General features: G+C 39.6%; 1 protein-coding gene across 1 annotated transcript in view; it reads left to right on the top strand.

The window, feature by feature from the left end:
• The window catches only part of LOC101864093 (voltage-dependent calcium channel subunit alpha-2/delta-2), a 34,178-nt gene that overhangs the window by 9,120 nt on the left and 7,932 nt on the right, over nucleotides 1–17,126 (top strand). The window contains exons 8-19 of the mRNA XM_005108122.3: nucleotides 681–809; nucleotides 1,679–1,800; nucleotides 2,402–2,505; nucleotides 3,241–3,494; nucleotides 4,759–4,903; nucleotides 5,483–5,632; nucleotides 8,266–8,334; nucleotides 8,950–9,142; nucleotides 10,102–10,246; nucleotides 10,646–10,801; nucleotides 12,016–12,227; nucleotides 16,565–16,769. Of these exons, the coding sequence (XP_005108179.1) occupies nucleotides 681–809; nucleotides 1,679–1,800; nucleotides 2,402–2,505; nucleotides 3,241–3,494; nucleotides 4,759–4,903; nucleotides 5,483–5,632; nucleotides 8,266–8,334; nucleotides 8,950–9,142; nucleotides 10,102–10,246; nucleotides 10,646–10,801; nucleotides 12,016–12,227; nucleotides 16,565–16,769 (1,884 nt within the window). The remainder of the gene's footprint in view (nucleotides 1–680; nucleotides 810–1,678; nucleotides 1,801–2,401; nucleotides 2,506–3,240; nucleotides 3,495–4,758; nucleotides 4,904–5,482; nucleotides 5,633–8,265; nucleotides 8,335–8,949; nucleotides 9,143–10,101; nucleotides 10,247–10,645; nucleotides 10,802–12,015; nucleotides 12,228–16,564; nucleotides 16,770–17,126) is intronic.

Raw genomic sequence — 17,126 nt, 5'->3', positions numbered from 1 at the left:
AGGGGAGCCATACTAATTGTTTCGTTCCGTTCTTGTGCTCGTGACTCGACTCGTGACCCAGCAGTGGGTTACAAACAAGCCACAAGGTGGTGACAGCGACAGGGGAGGGAATCGGGAATCTGAAGGCGATACTGTTCCGCGTTCCGCTGAAGTGAATCGCGAATGGCGTTCCGCAGGGAAGAGTGGCGATTCAGTTCCATTCTCGCGCTTGCGACCCAACTCTACCGAGTGGGGAATCAAACTGATGAGATTGTGTGTCTGCTTTCTCCTTTGAACCAGAGCATGTTGGAACCAATGAAATGTGCAAGTTTTTCTTTGAACACATGGGAGTAGGGAATCCAAGAAATGAGACTGTGGGTCTGATGTGACTCTTTTTAAACCAGAGCGTATTGATGAACTAGTGTCAAAGGAATGAGACTGTGGGTCTGATGTGACTCTTTTAAACCAGAGCGTATTGATGAACTAGTGTCAAAGGAATGAGACTGTGGGTCTGATGTGACTCTTTTAAACCAGAGCGTATTGATGAACTAGTGTCAAAGGAATGAGACTGTGGGTCTGATGTGACTCTTTTAAACCAGAGCGTATTGATGAACTAGTGTCAAAGGAATGAGACTGTGGGTCTGATGTGACTCTTTTAAACCAGAGCGTATTGATGAACTCGTTGATTTCTCTCTCTTCAGGTGGCACTACTACGACACAAGAGTTTTGAGTTGCCAGGAGGAGAGAATGGTGAAAGCTACAAATGCTCACAGAAAGGACTTGATAGAGAAAATTGAAAAATTGGTAGCTGGGGGAACAACGGAACTGGAGTGAGTAGATCCTGCTAAATTTGTCGAATTCTTAAGTGTTTTGGTTCTCTTTTCTCTTTTACACTGATGGCCTTTGCATTGCAATTTTCCCTTTGAAAAGAAATTCCTGGTGTTTTTTTGTTACCTGCTTTATTTCAAATGGATGAGGATTGAAAAAGTATATTTTGTATTTTTGTATTTATTATTCTGCTTATGTTGTTGGTGAAAGAAGATGAGGACAAGATTAATAGGGATTAGAAACAATTTGTTTATGTGTAACTGACTTAAAAGGTAGCTTTTTTTGGTTGTATTTTTTGTATTTGTTTCTCTATTAAGAAGTTGAACCCTTGAAGCAAATAAGCCATGTCATGTTTCATAATGGTTAGATTTTGAAGTTATATTACCTAAGTGTTGGGGGAAAGATTGTATTACTAAAACATTACAGTTAATTGATTAGATCATAAGAATTTAAAAAAATCTCTGTTGGTACCCACTTGCCATATATACCCACTTGCCATATATCCTATGACTATAAACTTTTTTGCTCACTGGCATCTATTAGCTAGTGTGAGATTACTTTATCCTGCACACTGGAGTGCATCATACAGAATGCTCTGGAATTCTTTTAGTTTTGTTTTAGGAAGTGTTTTATGGCACTTGCAACACAATAAGGTCATATAAGTGCCGAAGATTAGAGGTGTTACTAGAGAGTAACAAACATAAAATAGAAGGATGGGGAGATAAGGACGACAGATGTTTGATAGGAAAGAAGAAGCAAACCACACCAGAGCACCTGCCAACCACCCACCTCTGGGATTCTTGGATTATGAAATCTTTTCTTACAAGGATTAAAGCAAGGTAATGTTATGTGTTCATTCTCTTTTTCCCAGAAAAGGCTACGACCTAGCCTTTGACCTACTGAGGAGAGCACCTCGCACTGGCTGCCAGTCCATCATTGTGTTTGCCACAGACGGGAAAGATACCGACGGGGAGGATGTCAGGTGTGGACCAGGTGTGTTGAATTCTTCATTTTCTTATCTCTTGATGAAATTGTGCTGAAACGTGGTGTCGGTGGCCTAGTGGTTAGGCTACCGGATTCGTAATCGTGAGGTTGCGTTTTGGGGGTTCGAGCCGCGGGCCCGACATGTCCTTGGGGAAGGCACTTTAAATGAATTTTCCTCTCTTCCCCCAGGTGGGAATGGGTACTCGGCCATAGACAGCGAAAGATCTTGTCAGTATTGTAGTGATTTAGCGCCTATAAATGGCTGCTTGCACTGTATGCTTCCCAGGAAGATGAGGTTTCAGAATGCTCTCAGGTCTGCTGGTGTAATAGTATAGATTGTTAAGCGCATGGAGCTTGCTGTTGAGCGGGGATTTGCGCTATACAAATGCTATCTATTATTATGGATGCAATGTTGATGCAGATGTGAGTCTGCCTAATAATGACTAAATTTGGAATCTTCGTATGCTTGCCCAAAGAGGTGTTTATAGCCCTGACAATGACCCTACTGTCTAATAATGGCTGAATTTGGAATCTTCGTATGCTTGCCCAAAGAGGTGTTTTATAGTCATGACAATGACCCTACTGCTGTCCTGTTCTGATCCCGCTCCAGGGTACTACACAAGGAGTGGGTACGTTCCTGGGCCCATCTGCAAGTACAACTTTACATCTGTGTACAACGTGCCGATGGAAAAGAACAAGTATCTCGCTCCAAATGTAAGTCTGTCTTTTTCTTTTTATGTTCTTTGGTTTTTCATTTGGTTGTTTGTTTTTTTTCTCCGTTTTTTTTTTTTTTTTGGGGGGGGGGGGTTGTTTTGCTTTTTAGGTTTCGAAAAAGCAACATCCTCTTGTTGTTGTTTTTTTTTTTACTTTGAAGGGCTTCTAATATTTTTGTTATTGTTGTTATCTAGTAGGCTTTGAGAGTGTGCTTTTGACCCAGTGCCATGTTGAAAAAGATGAAAAAGATGGAGGTTTTCAGAAGTTATTGTAATGTTTTTAAAAGGGCTTTGATGTCAACTTTTGAGTGGGAGGCTAAGGAGATTGTGTTGTCTGTTTGTGACGTTTTGAATGCATTTATTCTCCCTGTTTCTCGAGCCTTATTATTCTAGTACCTCATTGCTGTCATTGTAAAGTTTGTAGATTTTTGTTCTTTTAGTAAATACTCACATGGGAAGTTCTATCAATTCATCAAGTTTCTCATTGCAAAAGGCATAGATATTTGTTTTTTTGGGTAAAAATTAAGTACCCCCCCTCCGCTCCCCACCCCTGATTTACTTGACCTACTGCGGGATTGTAATCACCTCTTTCAGTAATGTGAAACAGTGCGTTGTGATCGTTGATTGTTGTGATGTGCAAAAACATGTGAGGGGGTCACACTTTACTTTGGCCCATTTTTGTTTATGTTGATATGTTCCTATGAGAAGTGTAGCAGTAGAATTCATTGTTGGACAGGCAAGGATCTTCAGCTACCTCATTGTGGAGGACGCGGAGATGTTCCCCGGTACCCTGGCCTGTGACCACAACGGCAGCATGCTGAAGCTTCTGACGGGGGAGAACCTCATCACGCAGATGTACAACTACTTCGAGTTCCTGTCGGCCATCGCCGCCACGGAGAACGCGCTGTGGACCGCGCCGTACCTGGACTCATGGGGGCTGGGTCTGATGATCACCCACGCTGTCCCTGTGACCAGTGCCAAAACTGGCAAGTGAGTGGTTGCTCGACTTGTGCTTTGCTTTTAGTATGTTTTAGTAAGTAATTGTTTCACTAGTGGTGCAAGGTTCACTTCACCAGTCAAATGACCGAAAAAAACACTAGAGACACAGACACAGCTTTATATACACCCCAGACCCTACGTTCCCAGAAGCCCTGAATCTCAAGATAATGTGAGAACTGCTCATGGAGTGTTTACAATGAAAGGGAAACAACTGATAATATAATGGACAAGCAACTGTGGTGGATTATGGATTATGTCCCATATCATTACACTAGAAACGCTGTGTGTCTTGCTTTAGTACGTTTTAGTAAGTAATTGTTTCTCTAGAAACGCTGTGTGTCTTGCTTTAGTATGTTTTAGTAAGTAATTGTTTCTCTAGAAACGCTGTGTGTCTTGCTTTAGTACGTTTTAGTAAGTAATTGTTTCTCTAGAAACGCTGTGTGTCTTGCTTTAGTACGTTTTAGTAAGTAATTGTTTCTCTAGAAACGCTGTGTGTCTTGCTTTAGTACGTTTTAGTAAGTAATCGTTTCACTAGAAACGCTGTGTGTCTTGCTTTAGTACGTTTTAGTAAGTAATCGTTTCACTAGAAACGCTGCTGTGTCAAACAAGTAGCACCTGTGAGAGAGAGAGAGAGGAGTTTTAGTTTGAGTAAGAGTTTTACGGCACTTGCAACACAGTAAGGTCATACAAGTGCCGAAGATTAGAGGTGTTGCAAGAGAGTAGCAAACACAAGAAAGAAGGAGGAGAGAAAAGGATGATAGATGTTTGAGAGGGAAAAAGGAGCAAACCACACCAGAGCACCTGCTGAGCAGATCCTTTTCCTGCTTTGATGAAGTTATGCAAATGAGAGCTCACCACTAGCTTATTTAGTTTCATTTTGGGTGTGGTGCAGATGACCCTGGTTTCGGTCAGTAGTGAAGTGTTCTTAATCTCGATTTGTTGTGGGGGAGGGGTTTCAAACGGATGACCCTGGTTTCAGAGGGTCTGCTGGGGTAATAATGGTTGTAAAGCGCATAGAGCATGCTCTTGAGCGTGGATATGCGCTATATAAATGCAATTATTAAATTATTAAATGAAGTTGAAGGCACACCAGTACACAAGTAGTGGTTTTCCTTCCAGGTTTGTCACAGTGATATTTCATAGTGAGCACTTTGCCCAGTTACTAGACTGGAGAGTAGGGAATTTGAGGACATAGCACCCTATAGCCTACTGGTCTCTACATTTTGTTTCTTCTTTTTATTTTTTGTCTTTTCAGATACATTGGTGTGGTTGGCATCGATGCAACCTTGGACGAAATTGAAAACTTTCTCACCAAGCATCAGTGGGGGTCAGTTTATTCCTTCTTGATCAATTCCAATGCAGACGTGATTTTCCACCCGAAGCTGAAGCCAAGCACAACGGTATGATGTCTGTTACTGAGTCCGTTACTTCTTTTTTTTTAGGGATTGTATGGAATCGGCATACGCAGTTTTAATTTGAGTAAATTTGTTGCTTTTTAAAAAATGTGTAGCAGTGCTCAAAGTTATATTCCACGTGGTTTTCTTCAGGGTATTGTCTTTCTAAAATATGTTCACAGTAGCTCTAAATTTGATGAGAGTGCCAGTGACATTAATGTTGTTTTACTATTTTTGTAAATTGTTGTTATGTTTTACACTCGTATCGAAACAATTCAGGTCATTTAGGGGGTGGGTGGCTTCTCATATGTGCTTGTAAGGGCTATCCCAGCCCTGGGAGGATACAGCGTCCTAACAGATGGAAAGATGTTCTCAATGAGATGGACTGCTCATGTCAGAATAGAGCTCACAGTATTTGAAAGAAATGGCGAAGAGACTGACCATATCACCGCTCATGCTGGTATTTGCTTTTTGTTTCTTTTCGTTCATTCTAAAAGGATAAAGAGCAAATAATTAAGCGGAAGTTGGAAATTTCACTTTGAACTATGAGTTATCTTCTTATCTTTTCTGTTCTTACTTGTGCAGTTGCTGGAAGATCCGATCTACATCCCCATCTCTGGGCTAGAGCAAGACAAAGATGGCAACCCGAGTGAGTTTTCTGAGATTGAAGAGGAAATGCTTCATGGGGAAACGGGGATGAAAATTTTGAACAAAGCAAGAGATGGAAAGACCAGGGTAAGTGCCAAAACGTCTTTGTGATCTAATAATGTTACCAATGCCAATGAAATGTACTTGACAGTTGAGTCTGAAGGTGACCTTTTCCACACAGGAAAAAGATCTCGACTGGAGCATCAGTTTGGTTCCTTTGTTACCCGTCAGTTCGTTTGCAAGTTGTACCAGCGAACCGTTCGTTACTCCTGGAGCGAGCCTGACCTAACTCTAGACTACCCCCCCCCCCCGCCCCCCGAAAGTAAACCTAAAATACTGTGGTTGACTACCCTTTGTGAAATCTATGTGATATTCACTGTATGCTTCCCAGAGATTATTTCAAAATGCTGTCAGGTTTGTCGGGGTAATACACGGCGCACGAAATCAGCTGAAATCGCGCCTTTTAGTTGCACCGCAGCTCCCGCTGTCCGGAGGTAATTAATCACCCCGCCCGGTACCCGTTGTCCTTTTTTATTGGGGTCATTTGACCTCATCGCACCGTTATAAACTGGGATGTGTTCTCGATTGTTGTTGTTGTTGTTATCGATCCAGCAACAGCTGGGCTCTCGCCTTTCTGTCCAATGCCATGTAGTGATAAGTGCAGGTCTGCTGCAGTTGCTGTAATGTTCCATAGAGTGTGTTGTCAATGTTAGGTCTCGGAGGGAGAAGTGTAGCTCTGATGTCATTTAGGGCTGTGCAGTGGAACAGGTGATGCTCCACAGTCTCGTATGCTGTGTTGTCGATAAAATTGTCTCATTTACTACCTCACATGCCGTGGTTCCATTAGACCCACCAAGTAGTTTTAATTTATAGACTTAACCAACACCATTTCTCCTTCTCTGAAAGAAAGTCCCAGTCTTCTACGTTTTATACCAAGTGTTCCACACGTGTCTGTTTGCTGCATGTGTAACACGCTTTTCTCATTTCAAACAGAGGATAAATAATGATTTATTGCGACAAAACGGTGCATTGAAATTTTTTGGGATTAGTATGTGCGTGTGTAGTAACAAATCTTGTTTTAAGTGTGGAAATTTCAGTACTACCGCAGTTGTGGTTGTTAAGCTACATCGGATTATTGTGTTGGGCCCGCGAATTTACTAACGTTATTGGGGTATAAAACGAAGACCTTAAAATGGAGCCCACCCCTGAAAGTCATGTATCCGCTTTAAACAGTCTTGTTTAGAGTGTACGGAAGACTGAACATTACAGGGAAGCAGAGAAAATCCTTTAAAAAACCTTATTTATGTTCGGAAATAGCCAGTGATCTCTTCCTTGTGTTTGGGTGGAATATCAAAGATGACAGTAGTGACAAACACTCCAAATTTATGTGTTTGAAATGTTATAAAACGATCTATGACGCTACACTTCGAAATAGTGCAGTGCCCCTACAAACATTTGGTGTGCTTACATTGAAGACTTTGATGCGAAAACATACACAGTCTGTGAACAGAAAAAAAACTGCTCTCTCTTGGCTGTGCCACAGTAAAGCAACGTTACCCCCAGTCTCCCTACAGCAATCAAGAAACATACACAAACCAAGCTAGTCCTAGCACCAACATTTCTGAGACAGACACAACCACACAGACAGAGTACATGTACCCGTGCTCTCAGCACACTCAACACAAAAAAGACCCACACACAGTACAAGTCAGAATTGCCACACCAACCCTCAGCCTGTTGTCCCAGTCAGTGACCAACACGTAGATGTACAACGTGCAGAGACAATGATTCAAGACATGTGTGTATATATATAATAATAAAACCTATAGAGAGGGTGGTTGGCGGGTGCTCTGGTGTGGTTTGCTTCTTCTTTCCTATCAAACATCTATCGTCCTTATCTCCCCTCCTTCTTTTTTTATGTTTGTTACTCTCTTGTAACAGCTCTAATCTTCTGGCGCTCATATGACCTTATAGCAGTTGCGAGTGCCGTAAAACCTCTACTAAAACTAAACTAAAACCTATATAGCCTACTCAATAATTCGTGTGGAGTTAAGTGAGGGAAATGTGTGGATATTTACGGCAAAGTGATGCATAGGTCAACCATTTTGAGGTTACGGAAACTGCGGCAGCAGTGAAATTTGGGGAGTAGATACCCTTAAGTGTTACGTTTATGTCCCTCAAAGATGAACTAATCCTGATGCTCAGTTTTCTAATTATCGGCGCTCGTTACGTCATAACTGGAAACGCTAACGGGAATCAGGTATGACCATCTTGCACTTTCTGTTACAACTAAACCGACGAATACCGATTCACTTTGTTTGTGAAAAATCATGAAAAAGGCTTGGAACTTCTGATTCCCTCATGCAGTGATGTCTTTCAGTCAATATTGTAGCGTTAATGAGCGCTCAATTCAGGATGAAAAATACGATTTTCTAAACCTCCCACGCGGTCATGCTGACCGAAGAATGCCCAAACAATGACCCCGCTCACCGTCAAAGGTCAGCGCGGCACTAGCTACCTGAGTTCTCAACTAAAGTATCCTGCTTCTGTGCGCCGTGAATGATATAGATTGTAAAATACTTAGAGCTTGCTGTTGATCTGGAATTTGCACTATACAAATGCTATTCATGATGATATATGAGGGTACAAAAACTGATCTAGGATTTGCTCTGTCACTAATTACGACAATAACATTATTTTTTTCAATTCTGCTCCCTCAGACCTACTACTACGGGTCCATCTTGGACAAAGACTACTCGTTTGCCTTCAGTTTGGCAAGTGAGGATATGGTAAGTCGTGGCTCACTCCAGAAAAGTTTGAGTCTGGCTGGGTTACCTAGTTTCCTTGTCCTCCTGGGAACATTTCTTTCTTTCTGTCAGGTGTTCTGTTTTTAACACTTTGACGCCTCATCTCGCGGATTGGCGATGTTTACCTCCCAATTTCTTTGGATTTTCCCAAAATGCCTTTGCCTTTGATGGCAAAAGTTTTTAATATATGAGACTTTTGGCAGCAAATTGTTAAAATGACCCCTTACATTGATGTCAGGCAGGGTGACAAGTTTCCACAAAGTAAGAAAGTCACTTGTTCTGTTTCCTTTTAAGGAATTCTGTCCCGATGACAAAAACTTGATTTTTTGTGTAAGGCTTGGTTCAGAGACAACAACGAACATTTAAATAAGACCCCATGTTTTGTTTCGTTTAAATAAACACCATAGATCCCAAGAACTCAAACTGCGTCTGGTTGGGTGTGAGATTGAGCAAAATATGAAATAAATGCGACGTTTCGTTTCATTTAAAAGAGTTTAGAAGATGCCATAAACTTGATTTTTATTATTATGTCTTTTTGAGCAGTGAGCTGGGACAAAAATATATCGCAAACCCCCATGTGCATTGTTTCGTTCTTAGGAATTTCGCCGATCTCAAGAGCCGCGAGACCGCACCAGCATAGACGAGAGCTACTACAATCTCCTGAAGATGTACAACAGCGCCCTTCTGAGGGAGAGACTGCCGGGCGTGTACGAGAAAATAGACGTGAGAGAGTCCGAGGAGAGGTATCCCGAACTGAGAATTACTTACAAGTACTCCACAATTTTCTTAGGTAAGTATATATCAGGGTTTGATATCTTCCTACTTATTTCATAGTTATTGACGGCTGGGACACCACGGATAATAATAATGATAATATTAATAATGATGATAGTTTTAGTAGAGGTTTTACGGTGCTCGCAACTGCATAAGCTCATATGAGCGCCAAATAATAATGATAATAATAATAATAGTAATAATAATAATAATAACATTTTTATAGCAAATGTATTCATGCTCTACAGCATGCTCTATGTGCCCTACAATTATCATTCCCCCAGCTGACCCAAGGACACGACTTGGATACGTTCTCGTCTTCCTAAGAAGTATACAGAGCAAGCTGTGGATTACACATGCTAGAGCACTAACGTACTGACAAGATCTTCGTCCATCCTTGTTCTCTGCCTCTCTCTTACAAAAGGACATCTATCTGATGATTTGATTATACGTGAGGCATCATGGTGAAATCAGGCACTCGTCATCAAATTAATGAAATCAAAGAAACATGCATTTTTCCTAAAGTTTGGCAGTTTTTTTCGAATTTGTGTTTTTTGGCTCTACATCTTTTATGTCCATATAGAAACACATTTCTGAGTAAATTTTACTGAAAAACATTAATGGCACAAAATATAGATAGTTTCCATTTTCAAGGACTCTCAAGCTATTGAAGTTACCAAACTTTGGCGGCCATATTCTCGCTAATTTTACCTCTGAAACCAGGCTACACGCACTTCCTTCAATTGCCAATATCTCAACTTCTATTCAAGATAGATGGGAATTTTTTTTTCCATAGAAAGCAAGGTAAGTGAACACGCTTTAAGATAATACCAATAACTCGACATGCCCAAAAATTGACGAGTGCCTGATTCCACCACGTCGTGACACATATATTAATTACCTTTTCTTTTGGAATAGTAAGGGGGTACATTTTCTAAAGTATAATAAGTATGATTTTTTTTTTCTTTCCTGCAGCCCCTCAGAGCCACTGTGATCCCATCAAGTATATGTACAACGACAGCTTGGAAGAGAAGACCTTGGATGCTCACTTTTGGATCAACGGATACAGCGAAGACCAAGGATGTGAAAGTCGAGATCAGAAGTTTAACAAAGGCGTTAGGTAAGACAGAAGTGTTGTGGGCTGAGTGAATTTATTGCAGAGAATTTATTTTGGTGGTTTGCGAGAGAAACTTTTTTTACTTGCCAGTATTTATTTGTTCATGTGACGTCTCATTTTCCTTTTCCATTCTAGGCTGCTGATGATACATCAAGCACAGGCAAACAGCCCCCTCCTCCCCCCCCTTCTACCTCCCCCCCCTCTACCTCCCCCCCCCTCCCTCTACCTCCCCCCCCCCTTCTCCTACTGCAACTTATTTTGCTGTAAGCACATTTTCTGATTATTCTTTTGATGATGGGCTTGCTTCTACATCTTCCCTTTACCTTATACTTTTTAAAATTGTAGATTGCAGTTCTCTATTGTTACATGCACTTTTTTTCATTGCTCTTTTTGTGCTTTCAGAGCTGATGTTTTGATCACGCAGCCCATCGAGAAAATCTGGAGAGACAGAAAGTTTGAGTCCATTGATCAAGTCAAGTGGACAAATGTGGGGCTTCGGAGCGGAGTATTTCGCACCTACCCTGGCCACAGATCTACCAGAGGCTACGACCCAACAAAGTACATCTTTTTTCTTATAAAGATACATTTTAAGTCTTTTGAAAAAGATACTTTCATCAAAGATATGATAGCCATAATTTTGAAATAATAGCATTTTCAAAATTGTAAACTTCTTTACAATGTGAGCGTAGATTGAAATAATGGTATTTTCAAAATTGTAAACTTCTTTAGACAGTATAGATTGACATAATGGCATTTTCAAAATTGTTAACTTCTTTAGAAGTGCACGCAGCTTCTCTTGAAAAGTTTCGCTTCAATAGTGCGAGTGATTCACTCTCATGATCGTAATCAGATCAACTAGTGTGCTGGACAAATGATACTGACATACTGATAGCGTATACAGTGTTAATGAGTTACATTGTTTGATATACTGATAACGTATACAGTGTTAATGAGTTACATTGTTTGATATACTGATAGCGTATACAGTGTTAATGAGTTACATTGTTTGATATACTGATAGCGTATACAGTGTTAATGAGTTACATTGTTTGATATACTGATAGCGTATACAAAGTGTTAATGAGTTACATTGTTTGATATACTGATAGCGTATACAAAGTGTTAATGAGTTAAATTGTTTGATATACTAACAGAGTATACAAAGTGTTAATGATTTACATTGTTTGATATACTAACAGTGTACACAAAGTGTTAATTAGTTACCTTGTTTGATTTACTAATAGCGTATTCAAAGTGTTAATTAATTAGTTACCATGTTTGATTTACTAATAGCGTATTCAAAGTGTTAATTAGTTACCTTGTTTGGTTTACTAATAACGTTTACAAAGTGTTAATTAGTTACCATGTTTGATTTACTAATAGTATAAACAAAGTGTTAATTACTTACCTTGTTTGATTTACTAACAGAGTATACAAAGTGTTAATTAGTTACCATGTTTTATATACTGACAGCATATATACACAAAATGTTAATTAGTTACCATGTTTGATATACTGACAGCATATATACACAAAATGTTAATTAGTTACCATGTTTGATATACTGACAGCATATATACACAAAATGTTAATTAGTTACCATGTTTGATATACTGACAGCATATATATACAAAGTATTAATTAGTTACCATGTTTGATATACTGACAGCATATATATACAAAGTATTAATTAGTTACCATGTTTGATATACTGACAGCATATATATACAAAGTATTAATTAGCCGCCTTGTTTGATTCCCGCGTACTTCAGGCGTCCGTGGTACAAACGTACGAGCTCGGCCCCTCACAAGACCTCTGTGTCCACGCCCTACATGGACTCGGCGGGGGTGGGCAAGATCAACACGATTTCTCAAGCCGTCTTCGAAGGGATGACCCCCAAGACTGATGAAGAGTGTATGAACTTCACCAGAGGGAACTTCATGGGAGGCTGCAAGTGCGATGTCGATGACGACTGCTATATCAGTGAGTAGTAGTAAAAATGACATGCTGTTTGTAATCATGGTGATGAAGATTATTTATTAATTTTTTGGGGTTTTTTTGTCTTTCTGGATACTGTTTTTAGCCCATTAGTTCTCTGTCTCTTCGAGGCTGTGGGTTCTGAGAACGGTATAACATGACCTGACGTGGCTTTCAGAAAGCTTGAAATCATTTCTCTTGATGCCAGTGGTGAAACTGGATACAAATTTCATGGTTTTATCTATGATCTTTTCGTAAAAGTGAACGGGCTCAACAGTCTTTTGACGTCAAACAGTATTTTTCTAAAAGACATGTCAGTGACTCTCCGTAGTGAGACAGACATATGGTGGGGTAGAAAAGTGCAGAGAGGTACATGGTGAACCATGATTTGTCAACTTCTGTTTCATATCTGGAAAGAAAAAAGATAGAATGATAAGACCAAGAAATGCCGAAAATATTTACTCACTTTGACGTTACATGTAGTTACAGCGAGACTGTTGAGTATAGAAATGGCTTATCTTTGTTAGTAGTAACAGCTCCGATCTGTTTCACTTTCAGTAGGGAAACCTTATTTTGCTGTAAGCACATTTTCTGATTATTCTTTTGATGATGGGCTTGCTTCTACATCTTCCCTTTACCTTATACTTTTTAAAATTGTAGATTGCAGTTCTCTATTGTTACATGCACTTTTTTTCATTGCTCTTTTTGTGCTTTCAGAGCTGATGTTTTGATCACGCAGCCCATCGAGAAAATCTGGAGAGACAGAAAGTTTGAGTCCATTGATCAAGTCAAGTGGACAAATGTGGGGCTTCGGAGCGGAGTATTTCGCACCTACCCTGGCCACAGATCTACCAGAGGCTACGACCCAACAAAGTACATCTTTTTTCTTATAAAGATACATTTTAAGTCTTTTGAAAAAGATACTTTCATCAAAGATATGATAGCCATAATTTTGAAATAATAGCATTTTCAAAATTGTAAACTTCTTTTCAATGTGAGCGTAGATTGAAATAATGGTATTTTCAAAATTGTAAACTTCTTTAGACAGTATAGATTGACATAATGGCATTTTCAAAATTGTTAACTTCTTTAGAAGTGCACGCAGCTTCTCTTGAAAAGTTTCGCTTCAATAGTGCGAGTGATTCACTCTCATGATCGTAATCAGATCAACTAGTGTGCTGGACAAATGATACTGACATACTGATAGCGTATACAGTGTTAATGAGTTACATTGTTTGATATACTGATAACGTATACAGTGTTAATGAGTTACATTGTTTGATATACTGATAGCGTATACAGTGTTAATGAGTTACATTGTTTGATATACTGATAGCGTATACAGTGTTAATGAGTTACATTGTTTGATATACTGATAGCGTATACAAAGTGTTAATGAGTTACATTGTTTGATATACTGATAGCGTATACAAAGTGTTAATGAGTTAAATTGTTTGATATACTAACAGAGTATACAAAGTGTTAATGATTTACATTGTTTGATATACTAACAGTGTACACAAAGTGTTAATTAGTTACCTTGTTTGATTTACTAATAGCGTATTCAAAGTGTTAATTAATTAGTTACCATGTTTGATTTACTAATAGCGTATTCAAAGTGTTAATTAGTTACCTTGTTTGGTTTACTAATAACGTTTACAAAGTGTTAATTAGTTACCATGTTTGATTTACTAATAGCATATACAAAGTGTTAATTAGTTACCTTGTTTGGTTTACTAATAACGTTTACAAAGTGTTAATTAGTTACCATGTTTGATTTACTAATAGTATAAACAAAGTGTTAATTACTTACCTTGTTTGATTTACTAACAGAGTATACAAAGTGTTAATTAGTTACCATGTTTTATATACTGACAGCATATATACACAAAATGTTAATTAGTTACCATGTTTGATATACTGACAGCATATATACACAAAATGTTAATTAGTTACCATGTTTGATATACTGACAGCATATATATACAAAGTATTAATTAGTTACCATGTTTGATATACTGACAGCATATATATACAAAGTATTAATTAGTTACCATGTTTGATATACTGACAGCATATATATACAAAGTATTAATTAGCCGCCTTGTTTGATTCCCGCGTACTTCAGGCGTCCGTGGTACAAACGTACGAGCTCGGCCCCTCACAAGACCTCTGTGTCCACGCCCTACATGGACTCGGCGGGGGTGGGCAAGATCAACACGATTTCTCAAGCCGTCTTCGAAGGGATGACCCCCAAGACTGATGAAGAGTGTATGAACTTCACCAGAGGGAACTTCATGGGAGGCTGCAAGTGCGATGTCGATGACGACTGCTATATCAGTGAGTAGTAGTAAAAATGACATGCTGTTTGTAATCATGGTGATGAAGATTATTTATTAATTTTTTGGGTTTTTTTTGTCTTTCTGGATACTGTTTTTAGCCCATTAGTTCTCTGTCTCTTCGAGGCTGTGGGTTCTGAGAACGGTATAACATGACCTGACGTGGCTTTCAGAAAGCTTGAAATCATTTCTCTTGATGCCAGTGGTGAAACTGGATACAAATTTCATGGTTTTATCTATGATCTTTTCGTAAAAGTGAACGGGCTCAACAGTCTTTTGACGTCAAACAGTATTTTTCTAAAAGACATGTCAGTGACTCTCCGTAGTGAGACAGACATATGGTGGGGTAGAAAAGTGCAGAGAGGTACATGGTGAACCATGATTTGTCAACTTCTGTTTCATATCTGGAAAGAAAAAAGATAGAATGATAAGACCAAGAAATGCCGAAAATATTTACTCACTTTGACGTTACATGTAGTTACAGCGAGACTGTTGAGTATAGAAATGGCTTATCTTTGTTAGTAGTAACAGCTCCGATCTGTTTCACTTTCAGTAGGGAAACCCCCCCCCCCCCCCCAAATTGATACACCATTAAGCTCTGATGTTACAAACGTCTCTGTGGGTGGTTGGCGGGTGCTCTGGTGTGGTTTGCTCCTTCTTTCCTATCAAACATCAATTGTTCTTATCTCTCCTCCTTCTATTTTTTTTTTGCTACTCTCTTGTAACACCTCTAATCTTCGGCACTTATATGACCTTATTGTGATGCAAGTGCTGTAAAACCATTACTTAAACAAAACAGACGTCTGCTGCCGTGGTGCACACAGCTGTGTGTGCTGTCAGTCAGATGAGTGGGATCGGGATCGGGTCTTAAAGAGTTGAAGCTATAGAGATAAAATCTGACGTGACCTGGATTATGGTGTCTGGTGGACTTTTTCCGAGTGCGCTGTATACTGACGGGGCTGCTTGAGTGAATGGGAGATTAGGGATGTCATGCTTCACGGTTTCATTGACATGGAATGTGAACTTGTCATTAATAATTCATGTTTGTGGTTGGAACTTATTTTTGGGTTTTTAATAAATTTGATGTTGCTGTAGAAAGTTAAATGTTGTAACCTTGCTTTACAGGGTGAGTCAAAATATGTTGGAAGTACCGTGCGGGGGGGTTGACGGGTGTGCTGGTATGGTTTGTTCCTTCTTTTCTATCAAATATCTGTCGTCTTTATCTCTCCTCCTGCTTTTTTGTGTGTGTTACTCTCTACTTGTAACAGCTCTAACCTTTTGCACTTACATGACCTTATTGTGTTGCAAGTATCATAAAACTCTTACTAAATTAAGATGTACAGCATTGCAGTGTGTTAGACACACTTATCTGTTATGTGCACAGTATTACTGGATCGATAACAACAACAATATTGCACAGTATTCTGTTTCTGCTGTGGGTGTAGTAAGATAATGGCAGTTCCCGTTGATATTTTTACTTCTACTGTGGGTGGTTGGCGGGTGCTCTGGTGTGGTTTGCTCCTTCTTTCCTATAAAAAAATCTATCGTCTCTATCTCCCCTCCCTTCTTTTTTGTGTTTGTTACTCTCTTGTAACACCTCTAATCTTCAGCTTTTATATAACCTTATTGTGTTGCAAGTATCGTAAAACTCTTACTAAATCAAGACATACAGCATTGCAGTGTGTTAAACACACTTATCAGTTATGTGCACAGTATTCTGTTTCTTCTCTAGGTATGATAAGATATTGGGTGGTTGGCGGATGTTCTGGTGTGGTTTGCTTCTGCTACTGCTTTTGCTTCTTCTTTCCTATCAAACATATAACAATATATCGTCCTTATCTCCCCTTCTTCTTTTTTTTGTTTGTTACTCTTTTGTAACACGTCTAATCTTGTGGTGCTCATATGACCATATGCAGTTGCGAGCGCTGTAAAACCCCTACTAAAACTAAACTAAGTATAGTAAGATAATGGCTGTTGCCGTTGATACTTTTTACTTTTCCCCAGAGAAGTGCTACCTGAGCAAAGGGCCGGGCCCGAACTCTGACCACCGGCGCTGCGCCACAGAGCGAGTGGAGGCGGTGACGGGCCTGGACATTCTCTACGACGATTTCCAGAAGAAGTCCCTGGAGAGCATGCAGGCGTCGGACTACAAAAAGTCGTGTGGTCAGGTGTACACTTGTCCCAACGGGGAGCCCGGCTGTGAGACAAGGTCTGCGGGGAAGGGATGGTTTTTTCCAGTTTTGTTTTCTCTTTAACACTTTGCCGTCACATCTTGCTTCTTCTTTCCTATCAAACATCTATCGTCCTTATCTCCCCTTCTTCTTTTTTATGTTTGTTACTCTCTAGTAACGTCTCTAATCTTCTGGCGTTCATATGACCTTATGTAAAACCCTCTACTAAAACTTAAAAAAACATCTCGCCGATCGGCGATGTTTACCTCCCAGTTTGTTTGGATTTTCCCCAAAATGCCTTCGCCTCTGATGGCAAGGATTTTTACTATGTAAGCCTTGTGATGGCAAAGTGTTAAAGAAGAGTTTTTTTCTGTTGAAGTTTGACCTTTTCACCA

This window comes from Aplysia californica, unplaced genomic scaffold (assembly GCF_000002075.1).
Source record: "Aplysia californica isolate F4 #8 unplaced genomic scaffold, AplCal3.0 scaffold00662, whole genome shotgun sequence".
NCBI classification, from domain to species: Eukaryota; Metazoa; Mollusca; class Gastropoda; order Aplysiida; family Aplysiidae; genus Aplysia; species Aplysia californica.
This window is presented reverse-complemented; position numbering and strand designations above follow the sequence as displayed.